This window comes from Hyla sarda, chromosome 3 (assembly GCF_029499605.1).
Source record: "Hyla sarda isolate aHylSar1 chromosome 3, aHylSar1.hap1, whole genome shotgun sequence".
In the NCBI taxonomy this organism is placed as follows: Eukaryota; Metazoa; Chordata; class Amphibia; order Anura; family Hylidae; genus Hyla; species Hyla sarda.
Genome location: NC_079191.1, coordinates 28,264,662 through 28,284,983, shown reverse-complemented (window position 1 = coordinate 28,284,983; position 20,322 = coordinate 28,264,662). Strand labels below are relative to the sequence as shown.

General features: G+C 41.5%; 2 protein-coding genes across 9 annotated transcripts in view; one reads left to right on the top strand and one right to left on the bottom strand.

Moving 5' to 3' along the window:
* The window catches only part of LOC130361225 (serine/threonine-protein kinase SBK1-like), a 613,716-nt gene that overhangs the window by 178,554 nt on the left and 414,840 nt on the right, over window positions 1-20,322 (bottom strand). The window lies entirely within an intron of this gene.
* Window positions 6,881-20,322, top strand: part of LOC130361219 (cytochrome P450 2B4-like) — a 45,251-nt gene continuing 31,809 nt past the window's right edge. Inside the window, exons 1-4 of one of the 3 annotated variants that reach the window (XM_056563952.1) lie at window positions 6,881-6,943; window positions 10,545-10,734; window positions 14,566-14,753; window positions 16,433-16,595. In XM_056563952.1, coding sequence (XP_056419927.1) covers window positions 6,896-6,943; window positions 10,545-10,734; window positions 14,566-14,753; window positions 16,433-16,595 — 589 coding nt within the window. In that variant the 5' untranslated portion in view covers window positions 6,881-6,895. Of the gene's footprint in view, window positions 6,944-8,776; window positions 8,801-10,346; window positions 10,455-10,544; window positions 10,735-14,565; window positions 14,754-16,432; window positions 16,596-20,322 lie in introns of those variants that run through there. The other 2 variants (XM_056563953.1, XM_056563950.1) reach the window with 2 other exon arrangements.

Below are 20,322 nucleotides of genomic sequence, written 5' to 3'. Positions count from 1 at the left end.
CTTGATTTATCAAATTTATGTCTATTAGGGAAAATTGTATTGGGTGAGGTAGATAGAGTTGGACAGGAGGGGAGACAATTCTATCTAATAACCATTGACTGTATTTAGAATCAATGAATAGGATGTGATCATCTTCCAATTTTGGGAAAAATTTTGGAGTCTGCCTCCTAATGGAATGTGTGGGGAAGAAGACCAAGTTAGACTTATCTAATGGAGGTCTGGAGCGGGGGTACCCTCTTTGTCCTCGTGCGCGCCACAATCTGCCCCTGTATGGAAAAAAGGTAGGGGGTATGGAGGAGGGTCCTGCAAATTTTGTTTGAGAATGGGGGAAGGAGCCTCTGAACTGATATCTGGGTTGTGAGGAGCGGCCGGAAAAGCGGCTCCTTCCTCTTCCGGCCTTCCTAAAAATTTTCTGTGTAAAGACTCTTTTCATAGAATCCTGAGCTTTGCTCAAGGATGAAAATAAGCCAACATATTTATTTAATTCTTTCTTTTATTTAAGTCTTCCCCGAATAGCATTCCCTTAGTAGAGTTAGGGGGTTCTGCGGTGGCTAAATTGGTTAATTGAGGATCAATTTTAATCAAAATTGATCGTTTTCGTTTCGTAGGAAAGAGTTAGCGTTTCCGAAAAGGCAAATGGCTCGTTGAGCCCAGCCTCTGAGGGTTGCTGTGTCAATTAAGGTATTAGAATTAGTGGCCTCCTCTGCCAAGTCAAGGATTTTAGTGAGGAGTCCTAAGAGGTCTATAAACTTGTCATGACAAACCTTAAATAATATGGGAATACTGTAGGAAGATAGTATAAGATACTGTGTAAAATAGTTAAGGGAAATAAAATATATATAAACATATATAGCCACCGGGTGGCAGTACAGGCTAAGAAATTGAAAATAACACTTAAAAATGTGAGACAGAAGATATTGGTAGAAGGATATGTAACACAGTAACAGTGCAATGCGTCCGCCGGCTTTTGACACTCTGAGGTGAATGTCTGAAGCCCGCAAAGAGCTGACAGGAGATCACCTCACTGTCAGAGATATCGCGAGCGCAGCAGACGAGCGCTCGAGATGAGAAGATGGCATTTAATGACGCTGGAAAAGAGATAGGGATATAGAAAGAAAATAAAGAAGAAAAAAGTCGGGGAGAGCTGGAAAGAGACGGGTAAGTCAGAATAGGATTGGATGAATCAGAATAGTGAAATAGGACAATATTTCACTAATAGATATGATCATAGAGGAAAAATCTTGCCAAAAAGAAAGGGATAAATTCGCAATAAGGGAGGAGAAATATAAATAAGAAGAAAAATTTAATTAAATTAAATATAATTGTAAATAAATGTAAATAAATATGATTTAATAAGGGGATTAATTCATAAATAAATATAAAATAATATATATATATATATATATATATATATATATATATATAGATTCATTAATATATAAATAATGGTTTATATGAGAGAAAAACTGTACTCATCTAGACACTCTGCTGAGCAGCAAAGAAGAAGGAAGTTACCTGTTCATCAGTTACTGATATCACCTATACTGTTACCTGATTGGTTGCTGCTATGGATATCACACTAGGTTTCACCCTAGACTATGGCCCTCATTTACTAAGAAAATCGGGTTGTAAGTCTATGGCCCTCATTTACTATTCCAAACCTGACCTCTTTTGTCGGGTTTTTTTGGCGCAGCTTTGTCTGCGCCATGTCGCAGACATCGTGCGCCAGTCTGTGACACGATGCAACATTTTTTCCCGACGGACCTGATGTGGATTCTCCCAAACCCGAAAAAGGGGCGTAACCCGACATTTCTGAGCTTTCCCACATATTTATTAAGGTTTCCAACTCGAATTTGTTGAATTGTTGTGGATTTTTTCCCGACAGCTCAGAGGAGTTGGAAACCAAAACCAACAAAACCCAGTGCGACAAACAGGATGCGACATAATAATAAATACCAGGGGAAAAAAGCAGTCGGGTAAGAAAGCAACATAGACTTACAACCTGATTTTCTTAGTAAATGAGGGCCTATGTTGCTTTCTAACCCGATTGCTTTTTTCCCCTGATATTTATTATTATGTTGCATCTTGTTTGTCACACGTGGGTTTTGTTGGTTTTGGTTTCCAACTCCTCTGAGCTGTCGGGAAAAAATCCACAACAATTCAACAAATTCGGGTTGGAAATCTTTATAAATATGTGGGAAAGCTCAGAAATGTCGGGTTACGCCCCTTTTTCGGGTTTGGGAGAATCCACATCGAGTCTGTCGGAAAAAAATGTCGCATCCTGTCGCAGACTGGCACACAATGTCTGCGACATGGCGCAGACAAAGATGCGACAAAAAAACCCGACAAAAGAGGTCGGGTTTAGAATAGTAAATGAGGGCCAATATGTTTATATACACCTTACATGTTAAATTTTTTTCTTTAATATTTACAATATCTATTTGCTGCAGAGTTCAGTAAAAGAAGTTTATAACATAACGCAAAGCATCTTGTCTTGCCTTAAAGGGGTACTCCGGTGCTTAAACATCTTATCCCCTATCCAAAGGATAGGGGACAAGATGCCTGATCGCGGGAGTCCCGCTGCTGGGGACCCCCGGGATCATGCACGCGGCACCCCGTTTGTAATCAGTGCCCGGAGCGTGTTCGCTCCAGGACTGATTACCGGCGACCGCAGGGCCGGCGGCGTGTGACATCACACCTCCACCCCCGTGTGACGTCACGCTCTGCCCCTCAATGCAAGCCAACAGGAGGGGGCATGATAGCTATCACGCCCCCTCCCGTAGGCTTGCATATAGGGGCGGAGCGTGACGTCACATGGGGGCGGAGGCATGGCGTCAAACGCCGCCCGCCCTGCAGTCGATCATAATCAGACCCGGAGCGAACACGCTCTGGGCACTGATTACAAACGGGGTGCCGCGTGCATGATCCCGGGGGTCCCCTGCGGCGGGACTCCCACGATCAGGCATCTTATCCCCTATTCTTTGGATAGGGGATAAGATGTTTAAGCACCGGAGTACCCCTTTAAAATCAATCACCAATTCACAACATAATGAGTGACTTGGCTGCAAATCTGCAGGTAAATTTTTCTGCAGTTCTGACCCATGTGGATTCAACCAAAGGGAAACATTTATGTAGCAGTAGCTACATAAAACAAAAAAATTAAAAAAATTATAATAATATATATATATATATATATAGAGAGAGAGAGAGAGAGAGAGAGAGAGAGAGAGAGAGAGAGAGAGAGAGAGAGAGAGAGAGAGAGAGAGATAGAGATGATAATAGGCAGCACACCAAAATTAGTGCAAAAGAAAGTGTTCTTTATTCCATATGCGAGATAACGTTTCAGTGATCTCTCTTCGCCATTTTCAAAATGGCGATGAGAGATCGCTGAAACTTTGTCTCGTATATGGAATAAAGAACACTTTCTTTTGCACTAATTTTGGTGTGCTGCCTATTATCATCTCTATCTAAAGTGGGATCGGAGCACCGAGATCCAATTGGCGTGCACCCCTGGGACTTTTTTTTTACTTGATGTGCTGCTTATTATTGATATATATATATATATATATATATATATATATATATTATTTTCCCATTTAAATCCTGATCATCTGAAAAAACTATATAAGGAGCTGCAAGTCATATCTATGCATGTCCAGGGAGTGGAGCTCAACAGCAATTTTGGAGATACGGGAGTCAGCATCAGAAGAATAATTTTCCTCATTTTGTTTGTGCAAGCTGGACAACTACAATTGAAGCTTTAATTGTTTGAACTGTGTCTTCTTTTTGCAATAGGAAGTTTGGCTAATAATTTGGTCTGGATTCCTGGATCATGGTTGGTGACAGATTCCCTATATACAAGTTGCAACTGGTTCAAGGGAAATCTACTGAAAGTGACTGACAATGTTGGAGAAACTCTTCTTAGAAATCCACATTTTGCAGCTCCTCGATTATTTTAAGTGGAAATATAATAAATTGACCAATAGGTGTTACCATTTGTTAGTAGGGTGTTCTCTTCCTCATCGACCCTGTACAATCATTGCTGATAGTGTCAGACTATGTAGTTAAGGTAAATACCCTATTGACAAAGGGAATGGTAGCTGCCATCTATCTTTTTGTTCATACATTTCCAGAAGAGATAACAAAATAATGCAATTGTTCTAAGAAAAGATGATCCAGAATGATCTTTTTATTGAGAATACAAGTATTTGGGAAAATAAGTATTTGCCCTAGTCCACCAGGAAATGCAAAATTAACCCATTCACTATTATAGACCCCCAGGGACGTTCCAATGACTTTCAATACCCTAGACCAGCAGGAACTTTGAAATGACCATAAAACTGACATTAAAAAGCAAAAGGTGTACTCAGCTAACCGTATTGCCCAGGGTTTATTTTCTATGAAACAAGGCCTGGACATCTTTTAGACTAAAACTGGGATCCTTTTTGCATTTTAAACCTTTTATTGTTGTATATTCCTTCATACTATCATTTCTAGTCCATTAAGCTGTACAACAGTTTTCCCTGGCTGGTCGGCTGGCTACCTTTTGAACAATCACAAAGAGATGCAGAATTTTGTAAGAGACACATTAACAAGGAAAGAGAAAGAGCTGGACGTCAACAATCAGAGGAACCTTATGGATGCCTTCCTTGCTAAACAACAAGAGGTACAGTATTCACATTTATCTATGCCTCAACTATCTATCTCATACCTGTTAGAGATGAGTGAACTGCACCTGTAGAACCTGAATTCGATAAGAACATTGCTAAAAGTTTGGTGCAGCTAGAACTCGAGCGGCAGGCTGTTCAGTTTGGCAGAACCTAATAAAATAACATCAGCCACATGGCAGAAAGAACAAGGATAACATAACCAAAAATAATTCCATAATTCCTTTCAAACATGTCTTCTAGCCAATCTGAAGGCAGTTTATGGGGTTACAGCCAGTATAAAAGCCCATGCACATAGCTTCAGCAGTCCTTTTAGAGATAGCATATGTTAGGTGAAGATCTCTGAGGGACAATAAGTGACCAACACGGTAACACAGATAGGACTAGGAGCCATATATATATATATATATATATATATATATATATATATATATATATATGTATATATATGTGAAAGTAGAGAAAGTTTCCGGCTCTATCCCTGGTCTGGATCCCAAGCAAGGAGAGGGTGTGGACCTCACCCAGAACAATGGAAATGAAGAAAGCAAACTCCAGCTCGGCTCAGGTAAGTGCGGCTTTATTCACATCAACGAGGCAACAGGTACAGAGAGGAAGTGATGCGTTTCAGCCAGGTGCTGGCCTTAGTCGTACCACTACGTACCACGTACGACTAAGGCCAGCACCTGGCCGAAACGCGTCACTTCCTCTCTGTATCTGTTGCCTCGTTGATGTGAATAAAGCCGCACTTACCTGAGCCGAGCTGGAGTTTGCTTTCTTCATTTATATATATATATATATATATATATATAATTGTAGAAAAGAAAAAGAGAGTGCTCCGCATCTGTTCTGTCACTTTTGGGCACCTCAAAAATCCTGTTTCACCTCAAAATGGGAATATTTTTTTCACAGCTTGTAATAAGCCATTGCTTCTTCACTTTCCGGGCACAGGAGGGATAATTATTGGATACATCTGTATGCTACTATGTAATAGTTTGTGGTACAGTCATGGGCACTACAGATGCCCCATAATTGTGCAGCACAGTCTCCGTCTTAATCTATTTTCTGAATGCTTTGCAGTTATTATAGTCAATGTTTTACCTTACATTATTATTACTATTACCACTATTATTTCCACTTTACTAAATTATAACTCCTACTTTTTATATAGTTTCTTTTTTTTTTTTTGTAGAAAAAGTACATTGCGAGATTGAAAATGTTATTAGATCGCCTTAACCTCACATGACATCTGCTCAACCACACTTCACATTTAGAGGCTATTTTATTCCAAAGGTGAAACACATTGTTTTGTTTTTGTCGGTTTTACTAAGAATTAGTCATGTACTGGGAACAATGGTTAAAAATTAAGAATCAGTTGTTACTTATTGTTTGTATGTATTCTTTAACTTTATATTGATGGATTTCTTTGTTATTATTTTTGCATTGCATTGGGACTCTCTCTCCTTTTGGTTATTATACCTAGCACAGGGTAGAGTGTAGTAGGATTACATCCTTATGCTCGGTCATTCATGTTTTAAGTGCTTGGCCACCTAATAATAAAGGAAAAAGAAGAAGAGGTAAGTAGAAGTAGATGAGAAAAAAGCTTTGAAAGAGAAAACCAGATAGAATAGACAAGATAATGTACCTGCGCGGCCCCCAAAGTTTCAATTAGGTGGAATTTCGGACCTCCATGTATTCATCCAATTTTGTCCAGATTTTCTGGAAGCTACTTACAATATGTTATTATCCATTACACTTATTTCCATAATCCTATTAATCAGAGCCTGAATTCAGTATATTAAACAATGTTAAATATGTTTTATATAAGAAACAGTGGGTGTGACCACCCTGTGCCATCTAACCAGATTAACTTTGGGCAACCCAAAAGGGCATTGTCCTAGTGACCCCCAGGTTTTTACTCTCCACTTCCTCTACAAGGATTTGGCCCTTGCTGCAAGGGAACACCAAGTCACTACCTCTAGAAATGACCCTGGCATCAATGGCAGTGCCTAGGCAATGATGACGGGTGCCCAGGCACCAGAAAAGCGCTGGTGTTCCGACTGCTAAGCATTTTTTTTTTTTGTAATGCATAGACACTATAAATAAAGTAAGACATTTTTAAACTGCACCTGTTGGATTCACTTGTTGTTTGTTTCTACATCAATGGCAGCTGACCTTAGAGTCCATGGGACACCAGTGTGAAGCACCAAGTGGTCAGACAGAGAGGAGTCATGAAAAAGACGAAGAATTGGGAGTGCAGAGTTCATTCACGGTCACAGGTAAGGCAACTGGTCAGGGTGGATAATATAGGTCAGGGACAAGGAAAAGTCAGACACAAGTCCAGAGAGAGGTTAAGAACAGCAGGAGGTAAGGGGTCAGGAAACAAGTTCGGATCAAATACAGTAAGGAAAAGGATACAAAAAAAAACAATAGCATTATAGAACTTTATTGCTTAGCATTGTCTGGGGAACAATTTAATTTACAGTAATGACACTAATTTAATAATTTACACTATGGAGCAGTGGGCCCAACACAGAGAAAGCAGGGATGCCCAAGGCAATCTTTAGCCCCCAGGACAGCATTTGGTGCTGGGATACCACAAAAGAAAGAAAGAAAAAAACCTGTCATGGAAGGGGGGGGCATGGAATTAGTGAACCCCAACTGTCTCTAAAACCGTTGGCCCTTCCTATTGCCCATCCACCCTATGCTACGGATCGACAACCACAAAGACAGTCCCTATACTGAGCTAAAGTGACTGGGCATAAAGTCAAACAAAACAAATAGATATTTACATGTTGGGGAACAAGTCAGGAACATAACAGGTATGCTACAAAGCAACAAACAGATAATACAGGAAGGCAGGATATAATGAACTAAAACAGGACAGAATAACAGGAGCACAATTCACACTAGACACCCTACTCCATAAAAGGAGTGGACAGCAATAATAACTCCAAATGGACTCCTTGCTAGCGGCACACTCAACAGTGTGGAACGGATACCAGCCAAGGAGGAAATGAATAAAAATACATGAAACATGGGCACAGACTCCAACATACTCCTAGATAGATGGATTAGCACAGGATTCAATCCTAGGAGATCCAGGATCCAATAAGTTCAAACAGGACTGATATACAGGCATAATGTAAATACTGACTAAGATTCACAAAACTCAGGGAAAACTTAACCCTTAAGGACTCAGGGTTTTTCCGTTTTTGCACTTTCGTTTTTTCCTCCTTACCTTTTAAAAATCATAACCCTTTAAATTTTCCACCTAAAAATCCATATTATGGCTTATTTTTTGCACCGCCAATTCTACTTTGCAGTGACATTAGTCATTTTACCAAAAAATGCACGGCGAAATGGAAAAAAAAATCATTGTGCGACAAAATCGAAGAAAAAACACCATTTTGTAACTTTTGGGGGCTTCCGTTTCTACGCAGTGCATATTTCGATAAAATTACACCTTATCATTATTCTGTAGGTCCATACGGTTAAAATGATACCCTACTTTTATAGGTTTGATTTTGTCGCACTTCTGGAAAAAATCATAACTACATGCAGGAAAATTTATACGTTTAAAAATGTCATCTTCTGACCCCTATAACTTTTTTATTTTTCCACGTACAGGGCGGTATGAGGACTCATTTTTTGCGCCGTGATCTGAAGTTTTTATCGGTATGATTTTTGTTTTGATCGGACTTTTTGATCACTTTTTATTCATTTTTTAATGGTATAAAAAGTGACCAAAAATGCGCTTTTTTTGACTTTGGAATTTTTTTGAGCGTACGCCATTGACCGTACGGTTTAATTAATGAAATATTTTTATAGTTCGGACATTGACGCAGGCGGCGATACCACATATGTTTATTTTTATTTTTTTTTACACTGTTTTATTTTTTTTATGGGAAAAGGGGGGTGATTCAAACTTTTATTAGGGAAGGGGTTAAATGTCCTTTATTAACACTTTTTTTTTACATTTTTTTGCAGTGTTCTAGGTCCCAAAGCAAAAGTTGCTGAGTTGTCCATAGTAACCAATCAGATCGCTTCTTTCATTTTCCAGAGGCCTTTTCAAAAATGAAAGAAGCGATCTGATTGGTTGCTATGGGAAACTCAGCAACTTTTCCTCTGGACAGGTTTTGATCAATCTCCCCCATAATTATTTTTTTTTAATACCACACTTAGGCTATGTTCACATGGCGGATTTTCTATGCAGAAATCTGTGGAAGAATTCCACTGGAAATTCAGCTGAAATTTAAAGCACATTGGGAGAGATTTATCAAAACCTGTGCAAAGGAAAAGTTGCCCATAGCAACCAATCAGATTGCTTCTTTCATTTTGCAGAGGCCTTGTTAAAAATTAAAGAAACAATCTGATTGGTTGCTATGGGCAACTGGGCAACTTTTCCTCTGCACAGGTTTTGATAAATCTCCCCCATTACTTTTTTATGGGATAGGGGAGATGTATCAGATAATAGGGCCTCCGACCGATGGGACTGCACACTTTTCTTAAAGGGGTACTCCGGTGAAAACCTTTTTTCTTTTAAATCAACTGGTGGCAGAAAGTTAAACATATTTGTAAATTACTTCTATTAAAAAATCTTAATCCTTCCTGTACTTATTAGCTGCTGAATACTACAGAGGAAATTCTTTTCATTTTGGAATGCTCTCTGATGACATCAGGAGCACAGTTCTCTCTGCTGATGTTATTATAATAATAACTCTTTATTTATTGGGAAGATTTATTATTTATTTATTTATTAGTAGGATTTGAACCCAAGTCCCCAGCACTGCAAGGCAGCAGCGCTAACCACTTAGCCACCATGCTGCCCTTAGCATACATCTGCTATGCATGGTTGCTAAAATGGACAGAGATGTCAGCAGAGAGCACTGTGCTCGTGATGTCATCAGTGTTCCAAAAAGAAAGGAATTTCCTCTGTAGCATTCAGCAGCTAATAAGTACTGGAAGGATTAAGATTTTTTTAATAGAAGTAATTTACAAATATGTTTAACTTTCTGCCACCAGTTGATTTAAAAGAAAAAAGGTTTTCACCGGAGTACCCCTTTAAAATGCTGCTAGTGATAGTTGAATGCTGTTCTTGGCTGTATTGTTTCCCCAGCAGCTCTATAGACAATGAATGGAACGGCAACACGTGCGCAACTCGCCGTTCCATTCAAAACTAAGGAGGAGATTTATCATAATCTGTGTAGAGGAATAGAGATGCAGTTGCCCATAGCAACCAATCAGATCGATGCTTTTATTTATAATAAGGCCTCTGGAAAATGAAAGAAGCAATCTGATTGGTTGCTATGGGCAACTGCACCACTCTTCATCTACACGGGTCTTGATAAATCTCCCTCTAAGGCTGTGGGCCCCAGCGATCAGATCCCCGGTGATGTGAAAATGATCCCCTATCCTCTGAACTGGGAATAAGTATTGTAACTAGAGATGAGCGAACTTACAGTAAATTCGATTCGTCACAAACTTCTCGGCTCGGCAGTTGATGACTTTGCCTGCATAAATTAGTTCAGCTTTCAGGTGCTCCGGTGGGCTGGAAAAGGGGGATACAATCCTAGCAAAGAGTCTCCTAGGACTGTATCCACCTTTTCCAGCCCACGGGAGCACCTGAAAGCTGAACTCATTTATGCAGGATAAGACATCAACTGCCGAGCCGAGAAGTTCGTGACGAATCAAATTTACTGTAAGTTCGCTCATCTCTAATTCTAACCAATGAGCAGAACTGTGAATGCAGCTCTGCAGTATAAACCGAGCGGTAGCTCAGTATTCTATGTAAGATACAAAACAAAGCGGAGTTACTCTTTTACTTTCCTTCTACCTAAAAGTTTGCACATCACTTATGTAACTGCTTAATAATTGTAGATCCAGAAGAAAATGCTCAATAATAGGTCAGAGGTTGCGGAGCAGCTGTATATTGTTTATAGAGAGACTGGAGTCCAATTTCAACAGGCGGGACCAACACAAGGGTTAAATATTCTCTCAGTGGTCGAGAACCTGCAGTTCATCGCACAGGGACAGAAGAGAGTGGAAGGATCTGGCCGCGTCCTCCACGGTAAGCGACCTTAGTTTGGAACCAAAAATAATCTAAAAAAATAAGTTACTTGAAATTACTCCAAAATATTATGACTAATGTAAAATCATTATATATATATATATATATATATATATATATATATATATATATATATATAATGATGTTTACTTTAAAAATCATGAAATGAATCAATATATAAAGTAGATGTGTGGGCACTTTTATTTATTTTTTATAACTTTTATAGTACATTTATACTAAGCTAAGCCAGTATTTCCAAACCAGGGTGCCTCCAGCTGTTGCAAAACTACAATTCCCAGCATGCCCAGACAGCCAAAGGCTGTCTGGGCATGCTAGGAATTGTAGTTTTGCAACAGCTGGAGGCACCCTGGTTAGCATACACTGAGCTAGGGTCACACTCAGTTTAGTGCTTCTGTCACAGGTGTCGCAGAAAATGGGATACCAACGTATAGCGTGGCGGCGAGCAGTGGATGCCGAGCCATTTAGATGCTATTTTAAGCCAGACTGGACAAAGCACAAATCCATGCTTTTGACTATGCTTTAAAATGGCCTATACGGCTTAAAGAGTCAACTATTAAAATGAATGCCACCCGTTGCTCACTATTACAGTATACGTTGGCATCGTGTTTTCGTTTTTGGGGGGAGTTTTGTCCCAATTAGTCCAGGTGTTTTTGATTAGCAGGAGGCTAAGAGTTAATTCCCAAGTTATCCCAGTCTGTTGGCAGGGAGCATATGGAGAGGTGAGTTTAGTTATCTGTTCACACTAATGTGGGGCTTGGTGTAATAAAAAGGGGGGGTATATAAATATGTTTACATTTAGAATTAAATGGGGGGGAATACACGCACACGCACATGCACACGCACACGCACACACACACACTTCAAATTTTTTTTAAGAAAATGAAGTGTTTCTCACTGAAAAGGCTTCCAGTGACATGCACATGTTTTACTATACACGTGTTTATTCCATTTATGTATTGGAACTAAACAAAAAGTAGGGAGGTAAAAAAAAAAAAAAGGAAATTTGACATAATGTCACTCCAAAAATGGTCTGGACAAAATGATTTGCACCCTTTCAAAATTGTGGATAAATAAGATTGTTTCAAGCATGTGATGCTCCTTTAAACTCACCTGGGGCAAGTAACAGGTGTGGGCAATAAAAAAATCACACCAGAAAGCAGATAAAAATGAGAGAAGTTCACTTTAATCTTTGCATTGTGTGTCTGTTTGCGCCACACTAAGCATGGACAACAGAAAGAGAAGAGAACTGTCTGAGGACTTGAGAACCAAAATTGTGGAAAAATATCAACAATCTCAAGGTTACAAGTCCATCTCCAGAGATCTAGATTTGCCTTTGTCCACAGTGCGCAACATTATCAAGAAGTGCAACCCATGGCACTGTAGCTAATCTCCCTGGGCGTGGATGGAAGAGAAAAATTTAAGGTGTCAAAGCAGGATTGTCCGGATGGTGGATAAGCAACCCCAAACAAGTTCCAAAGATATTCAAGCTGTCCTGCAGACTCAGGGAGCATCAGTGTCAGAAAGTTATAGGGGTCAGAATGAGACTTTTTAACGTATAAATCTTCCTGCATGTAGTTATGATTTTAATTTTTTATTCCAGAAGTACGACAAAATCAAACTTATATAAGTAGGGTATCATTTTAACCGTATGGACCTACAGAATTAAGATAAGGTGTCATTTTCACCGAAAAAATGCACTACGTAGAAACGGAAGCCCCCAAAATTACAAAATGGCATTTTTTTCTTCAATTTTGTCGCACAATGAATTTTTTTTCCGTTTCGCCATGAATTTTTTTTTGTAAAATGACTAATGCCACTGCAAAGTAGAATTGGTGGCGCAAAAAAACAAGCAATCATTTGGAATTTTATGTGCAAAATTGAAAGCGTTGTTTTTTTGATTTTTAGAAGGTGATGAGGAAAAAATGAAAATGCAAAAAAACGGAAAAACGCTGAGCCCTTTTAAGGGGTTAAGTTAAGGGTGCCAATAATTTTGCCCAGCCCAGAGTTTGGTGTGACATGTCCAATTTGCTTTTTATTTTTTATTTTTCCCCAATATACAGAAAGGGAAAAACACGTGTATAGCAAAACATGTGTTACTGCTGTCACGATGCCGGCTGGCAGGAGGTGGATCCTCTGTGCCAGAGAGGGATTGGCGTGGACCGTGCTAGTGGACCGGTTCTAAGTCACTACTGGTTTTCACCAGAGCCCGCCGCAAAGCGGGATGGTCTTGCTGCGGCGGTAGTGACCAGGTCGTATCCACTAGCAACGGCTCAACCTCTCTGACTGCTGAAGATAGGCGCGGTACAAGGGAGTAGACAGAAGCAAGGTCGGACGTAGCAGAAGGTCGGGGCAGGCAGCAAGGATCGTAGTCAGGGGCAACGGCAGGAGGTCTGGAACACAGGCTAGGAACACACAAGGAAACGCTTTCACTGGCACAATGGCAACAAGATCCGGCGAGGGAGTGCAGGGTATACATAGGGAGTGCACAGGTGAACACACTGATTAGAACCACTTGCGCCAATCAGCGGCGCAGTGGCCCTTTAAATCGCAGAGACCCGGCGCGCGCGCGCGCCCTAGGGAGCGGGGCCGAGCGCGCCGGGACAGGACCGACGGAGAGCGAGTCAGGTACGGGAGCCGGGATGCGCATCGCGAGCGGGCGCCACCCGCATCGCGAATCGCATCCCGGCTGGAGGCGGTATCGCAGCGCACCGGGTCAGTGGATCTGACCGGAGCGCTGCAGTAGCGAGAGTGTAGCGAGCGCTCCGGGGAGGAGCGGGGACCCGGAGCGCTCGGCGTAACAACTGCAATCCTTTTCTGTGAGAAATACTTCATTTTCTTGAGAAATTTCAAGGGTGCCAACATTTACAGCCATGACTGTGTGTACAGTGACCCCCCCCACCCCGACCTACGATGGCCCCGACATACGATAATTTCAACATACGATGGCCTCTCAGAACATCGGGGACATGTAAGTGATGGTCACCGCAGCACACGGGGCACCGTAAATGGCTATCCAGTGGCAGCTGAAGCAGTCAGCGCTGCCGGATAGCCGATTATGCGATGGCCCCGACATATAAAAGCATCGCATGTTGATGCTGCCTTTAACATGTGATGGCCTCTAAAAGGCCATTGTATGTTGAAATGATCGTATGTCGGGGGATCACTGTGTGTGTGTATGTGTATATACTGTTAAAGTAATATAAAAAAAATACTAATAAAAAAATAATGAAAATAAATAAAATGATATACACCTGACACTGCCGCTTAGCCTGTCACCAGCAGAGGTGGGACATTGTTGTGGTCGTCAATAAGCTGAGCGCAGTGTGACATGTTTGGCTCCAGAAGCAGAAAGAACAGCAATTACTAAAAATATACCCATGTGTTTTAGATCCATGCACACTAGAGAATATTTGCCCAGAGAATCAGTGAGCACTAGGACCGCTCGGACATGCTCCATCTTCATTTATTGCAATACATTTCCGTTGAAAGAATAAACCTGCTCATTTTTTTTGGGGGGAGTCTGGAATTTAAATTCCCACAGTGGATTTTTCCTCTGCTGAAATTCTACAGTGTGCATGGTGCAGCAGAACCCCATTGAAAATAATAGCAGGCTGCCTGACTGGATTTCTACAGTGTGCATGGGCACTTACAGTAAATCATAACATGACAACTTAGTAATTAATAAAACAGTTACTTGGAGATCCTTCCCATTTACAAAGTTTGTTTTTATTTCCAGATGAACTAATAGATAGGAGTAAAGTGTTAGCTGCTTTGTTTGCTCATCCTGTACATCTTATATTTTACTTCTAGGTTTGACCTACACAATGGAAGCCATCTTGGTTCTTCTGTCTGTTGTGGTCATCCTATTTGTGGCCAGTGTATATAAGAGTCAGAAGAAGAACAAATATGCCAATCTTCCTCCTGGGCCCAAACCTTTACCGATTATTGGAAACCTGCACATGATCGATACACGGAAACCTCAAAAATCATTCATGGAGGTAAAAAGAACTTGGTCATTTAGGAAGGTTCTGATCTTTAAACTTCTGTGTGACTCCATAGCATACAGTGTACCCCCCTTAGCAAATATCAAAAAGGGGTCTCACTTATGGTTATGATCGCAATGGGGGAGATTTATCAAAACCTGTGCAAAAGGAAAGTGGAGTAGTTGTCCATAGCAACCAATCAGATCACTGCTTTCATTTTCCACAGGCCTCTTGAAAGAAGCGATCTGACTGGTTGCTATGGGCAACTTCACCACTTTACCTCTGAACAGGTTTTGATAAATCTCCCCCAATGTTCAGTAAGTTTTACAGAATTTCAAAGCTGAACTTTTTTTCAGCAGATTCCACAAAAAAATTCTGCCATATGAATATAGTCTTGGGGCGCGTTCACACATGCATATTTTCTGCTGCAGATTTGCTGTAGCAGATTTTTCTCCTCATTGAAGTCAATGGACAACAAAATCTTCTGTAGCAACAATACGCACGTATTAACGCACCCTTAGGGTACGTTCACACGCGCAGATTTTTTAGCGGGTTTTCCGCTGCGTATTTGAAAATGGGCGCGCTCTTCTTGGCTGTCCGTAGCCGATTTTCCGCGGCGGAATGTACACTGCGGAAAATCCGCCGCAAGCCCCATTGACGTCAGTAGGGACTGTGGCAGATTTTCCGCAGCGTAAATTCCAACGCGGAAAATCTGCTACGGACAGCGAAGAAGAGCCCGCCCACTTTCAAATACGCAGTGGAAAACCCGCAAAAAAAATCCGTGCGTGTGAACGTACGCTTAGGGTATGTTCACGTCAGGAAAAATGTGCGAAATGTCCACCTGGCAAACATGGGCGGACATTCAGCATACCGTATAAGCCGACCAAAATATAAGCCGAGGCCCCTAATTTCACCCCAAAATCCCAGGAAAAGTTATTGACTCAAGTATAAGCCTAGGGTGGGAAATACATCACTTGGAAATGTGCCATTTCAAAGACAGCAATGCATTTCCAACATGTCTAGTCTTTCTGTGGATGCAGGAATCGGGATTTCCACGGCAGAAACATCTGCTACAGAAATCCCACCATGTTAAGTGTGGCAGAATCCTATTGAAATCAATAGGACTCCGCTGAAATGGATTGTCTGCGCAGAAAACTGCGTCAGAATTCTGCACAGATATTCCGCAGTGTGAACATAGTCTTACTCTGCATTCAGTGGATCTGGCGTGTTATGTGGCGGTATACATTTGTATACCGATCAGCTGGTTTTTCCGTTGTGTACCACAATAATAGCGTTGGAATAAATGTAAATGGAACCTTCAGTTGATTGGCGCCCATACCTGATATTCTCTATTCTTTGTGACCTAAAATCCATTTTGAAATAAGTATATGGAAATCCATTAACTTTTCTCCGGCTATGCTCGATCCTAAAAAAAAAAACAGACTTCACACTGCCGGAGAACACCTGCCGGTGTTCTCCGGCAGTGTGAAGCCTGTTTTTTTATTAATTAATTTTTTATTTTTTTATTTTTTTATTTTTTAGGATCGAGCATAGCCAGAGAAAAAATAGTGCTTGTACTGAAAATAATGGAGGCTGGGGGATAAAGCTATATTCTACTACAGTATTCCTTTAACCTGCAGTCAACACAACATGGCCTTTTATAAAGTTGGGTCTTTTGTAAATTCTGCTTTCAGTTATCAAAGAAGTATGGGACAGTATTCAGCGTCCATCTTGGCACACAGAAGTTTGTTATCCTGTGTGGTTACGACACAATTAAAGATGCCCTTATCAACCACGCTGAAGAATTCTCTGGAAGGCCACGCACAGCAATGACTTCGAAAACTTCCGAGGGATATGGTAGGTGTTTCATCCTTTCAGGCTATGTTCACACACTGTATATTGGGCTGTTTCTTTGAGCCATAAAGGGCTGAAAGGAACAGGTCTGAAGCTCGGAAAACTAAGTGAACAAAAAATAAGGCCCACAATCCTGTGTAGGTCCAACCTCATTAAAAATTATTAGGAAATCAATATATTTTGATCCCCCTCACTGGAGGACTCCAATACTGCTCCACCTAACAAACTCTGCATCAACTGATCTACAACCACTTGACTGCTGGTATGACAAGCGGCTCTGTCCGTACTGTGGTGCAAGTCTCTATTCTTGCTCAATCCTGGTTGCTATGCCTTATTACACCTTAGGCCACGGTATGAACATTTACCCCACTCTGTTTGATAGAAGTATATTCCAATTTCGCATCTGTATGCTATCCCTATGCATAGCATCTTATGTTCTGTTCTTCTTTTTTTCTTAGTTTTTGGGTGACAGTACTGCTGTAGAATATACAAAGTATATCTGTTTTTCATGCTACACGGGTGCCCTCGCTGGGAGGTATCCTATGTCCTTTTTCTTACATACTTACCTATTTTACTTAAAGGGTTATCCAGGAAAAATATATATATTCATTCATTCAAATTCAACTGGCTCCGGAAAGTTAGACAGAAAAGAACAACTCAACTTCAGAAGCTCATAAAGTACTGATACAAATCTGTTTAAGTGCTCTCTGATGACACGTGTCTGGGGAACCACCCAGTTTAGAAGCAAATCCCCATAGCAAACCTCTTCTAAACTGGGCGCTTCCCAAGAGACGTGTCATCATAGAGCACTTAGACAGAAAAGAACAACTCCACTTCAGAAGCTCATAAGTACTGAAAGGATTAAGATTTTTTTTTTAATAGATGTAATTTACAAATCTAACTTTTGGAGCCAGTTGATATTTAAATAAAAAAAAAAAAAAATTCCTGGATAACCCCCTTTAACTTGTTGGGGACAAAGGGCGTATGCATACGCCCTTGCGTCCTGGTACTTAAGGACGAAATGCGTATCCATACGCCCATGGGAATTTCGGTCCCCGCCGGGCGGAGACCGGACCGTGTTGACTGCTGATATCTATCAGCAGGCACCCCGTGCAAATGCCCAGGGGGGTCATTAGACCCCCCCCCCCCCCCCATGTCGGCGATCGGCGCAAATCGCAAGTGAATTCACACTTGTGATTTGCGCCGATTCCGGGTCATTACGGGTCTATGGTGACCCGGTGACCCGGAATATTAAGGGGGATTGCGGGTGTCTAAGACACCCACAATCCCCCTGAAGAGATAGGAGTGAGGTGGCACGGGTGCCACCCCTCCTATCCCTGCTATTGGTGGTCTAGACGCGACCACCAATAGCAGATCCGGGGCGGGCGGGTTTACTTTAGTTTTCCCCGTCCTGCCCACCCACAATAGGTGGGCCAGAACGGGGAAAATTAAGAGGAGCGGCGCCGAAGACCGACTTACCCGTCCGGAGGCAGTGGAGCGACGGCGGGCGGCGACGGAGATCTGCGGGCGGTGTGCGACTGAAGAGGACGGCTCCCTGGATGCGACTGAAGCCGGTGAGTTGCCTAGCAACATCTAGAGGGCTACAGTCTGAGACCACGATAGTGGTCGCTAGACTGTAGCCCTCCAAATGTTGCAAAACTACAACTACCAGCATGCCCAGACAGCTGTTTGCTGTGTGGGCATGCTGGAATTTGTAGTCTTGTAACAGCTGGAGGTCTACAGTTTAGAGACCACTGCACAGTGATCTCTATACTGCCCTCTAGATCTTGCAAAACTACAACTCCTAGCATGCCCACACAGCTGTTTGCTGTCTAGGAATGCTGGGAGTTGTAGTTTTGCAACATCTGGAGGTCAACAGTTTGGAAATAACTGTTCAGTGGTCTCTAAATTGTATCACTCCAGATGTTGCAAAACTGCAAATCGCAGCATGCCCGAACAGCAAACAGCTGCCGCGGCATTCTGGGAGTTGTAGTTATGCAACAGCTGGAGGTACGCAACTACATTTCCCAGCATGCCCTTCTGTGATCAGTATATGCTGGGAATTGTAGTTTTGCAACAGCTGGAGGCACACTGGTTGGAAAATACGGAGTTTGGTTGGAAAACCTCCAGTTAGGTTCTGTTACCTGTGTGCCTCCAGCTGTTGCAAAACTACAACTCCCAGCATGCACGGTCTGTCAGTTCATGCTGGGAGTTGTAGTTTTGAAACCGCTGGAGGTTTGCCCCCCCCCCCCCCCCTGTGAACGTACAGGGTACATTCACACGGGCAGGTTTACAGCAAGTTTCCTGCTTCAAGTATGAGCTGCGGCAAATTTTTCGCTGCAGTGCAAATTCCTAGCGGGAAACTCACCGTAACCCGCCAGTGCGAATGTACCCTAAAAACACTACACTAACATCTAATAAAGAGTAAAACACTACATATACACCCCCTTACACTCTCCCCCCCCCCCCCCCCAAATAAAAATGTAAAACATATTTGTACGGCAGTGTTTCCAAAACGGAGCCTCCAGCTCTTGCAAAACAACAACTCCCAGCATTTCCGGACAGCCACTGACTGTCCAGGCATGCTGGGAGTTTAGCAACAGCTGGAGACGCCCTGTTTGGGAATCACTGGCGTAGAATACCCCTATGTCCACCCCTATGCAATCCCTAATTTAGTCCTCAAATACGCATGGCGCTCTCTCACTTCAGAGCCCTGTCGTATTTCAAGGAAACAGTTTGAGGCCACATATCTGTACTCAGGAGAAATTGCGTTACAAATTTCGGGGGGCTTTTTCTCCTTTTACCCCTTATGAAAAGGAAAAGTTGGGGGCTACACCAGCCTGTCAGTGTAAAAAAAAAAAAAATTTCACATTTTACACTAACATGCTGGTGTTGTCCTTTACTTCTTATTTTCACAAGAGGTAAAAGGGGAAAAAAGACCCCCAAAATTTGTAACCCAATTTCTCCTGAGACTTAGGTTCAAATCCCACTAAGGACAACAATAAATTAAGCGTTCTTATTATAATAACGTCAGCAGAGAGAACTGTGCTCGTGATGTCATCAGAGAGCATTCCAAAAAGAAATGAATTTCCTCTGTAGTATTCAGCAGCTAATAAGTACAGGAAGGATTAAGATTTTTTAATCCCTTAAAACCCGGGCTTTTTCCGTTTTTTCATTTTCAATTTTTCCTCCTTAACTTTAAAAAAATCATAACTCTTAAAAATTTTCACCTAAAATTCTATATGATTTATTTTTTGCGTCACTAATTCTACTTTGTAATGACATTAAATCCTATATACACACTAGAACACCAATTTTATACATAAATAGTAAACTTTATTGAGAACATCATTTGATAAAAACAGTTAAAAGGGACAGTATAGCCAGACAAAAAGGAGTTGGTAAGGCAGGTAGTATATTGTTGGTTAGTATAAATGCGAAGATGCAAAACATGACATAGTTATTCCTAACTACAGAGTAGGGCCACCAGTATAACAGTAATTATAAGTTACACATAATAGTCATGTAAAAAATTGCACCAAAAAACAAAGCTAACCTAAATAAGGAGGTCACTGCATGAATAGCCTCCAGCGAGTGGTCAGGAGAAAGGGGAAAGGCAAGTAATGGTGTGCAATTGGAGCACAAAATCTCAGCATTACCATAAGGCTTCCCCACTCACAAAGCACAGGCTGGGAGACATAGACAGTGTACCTACCTACACAACACCAGT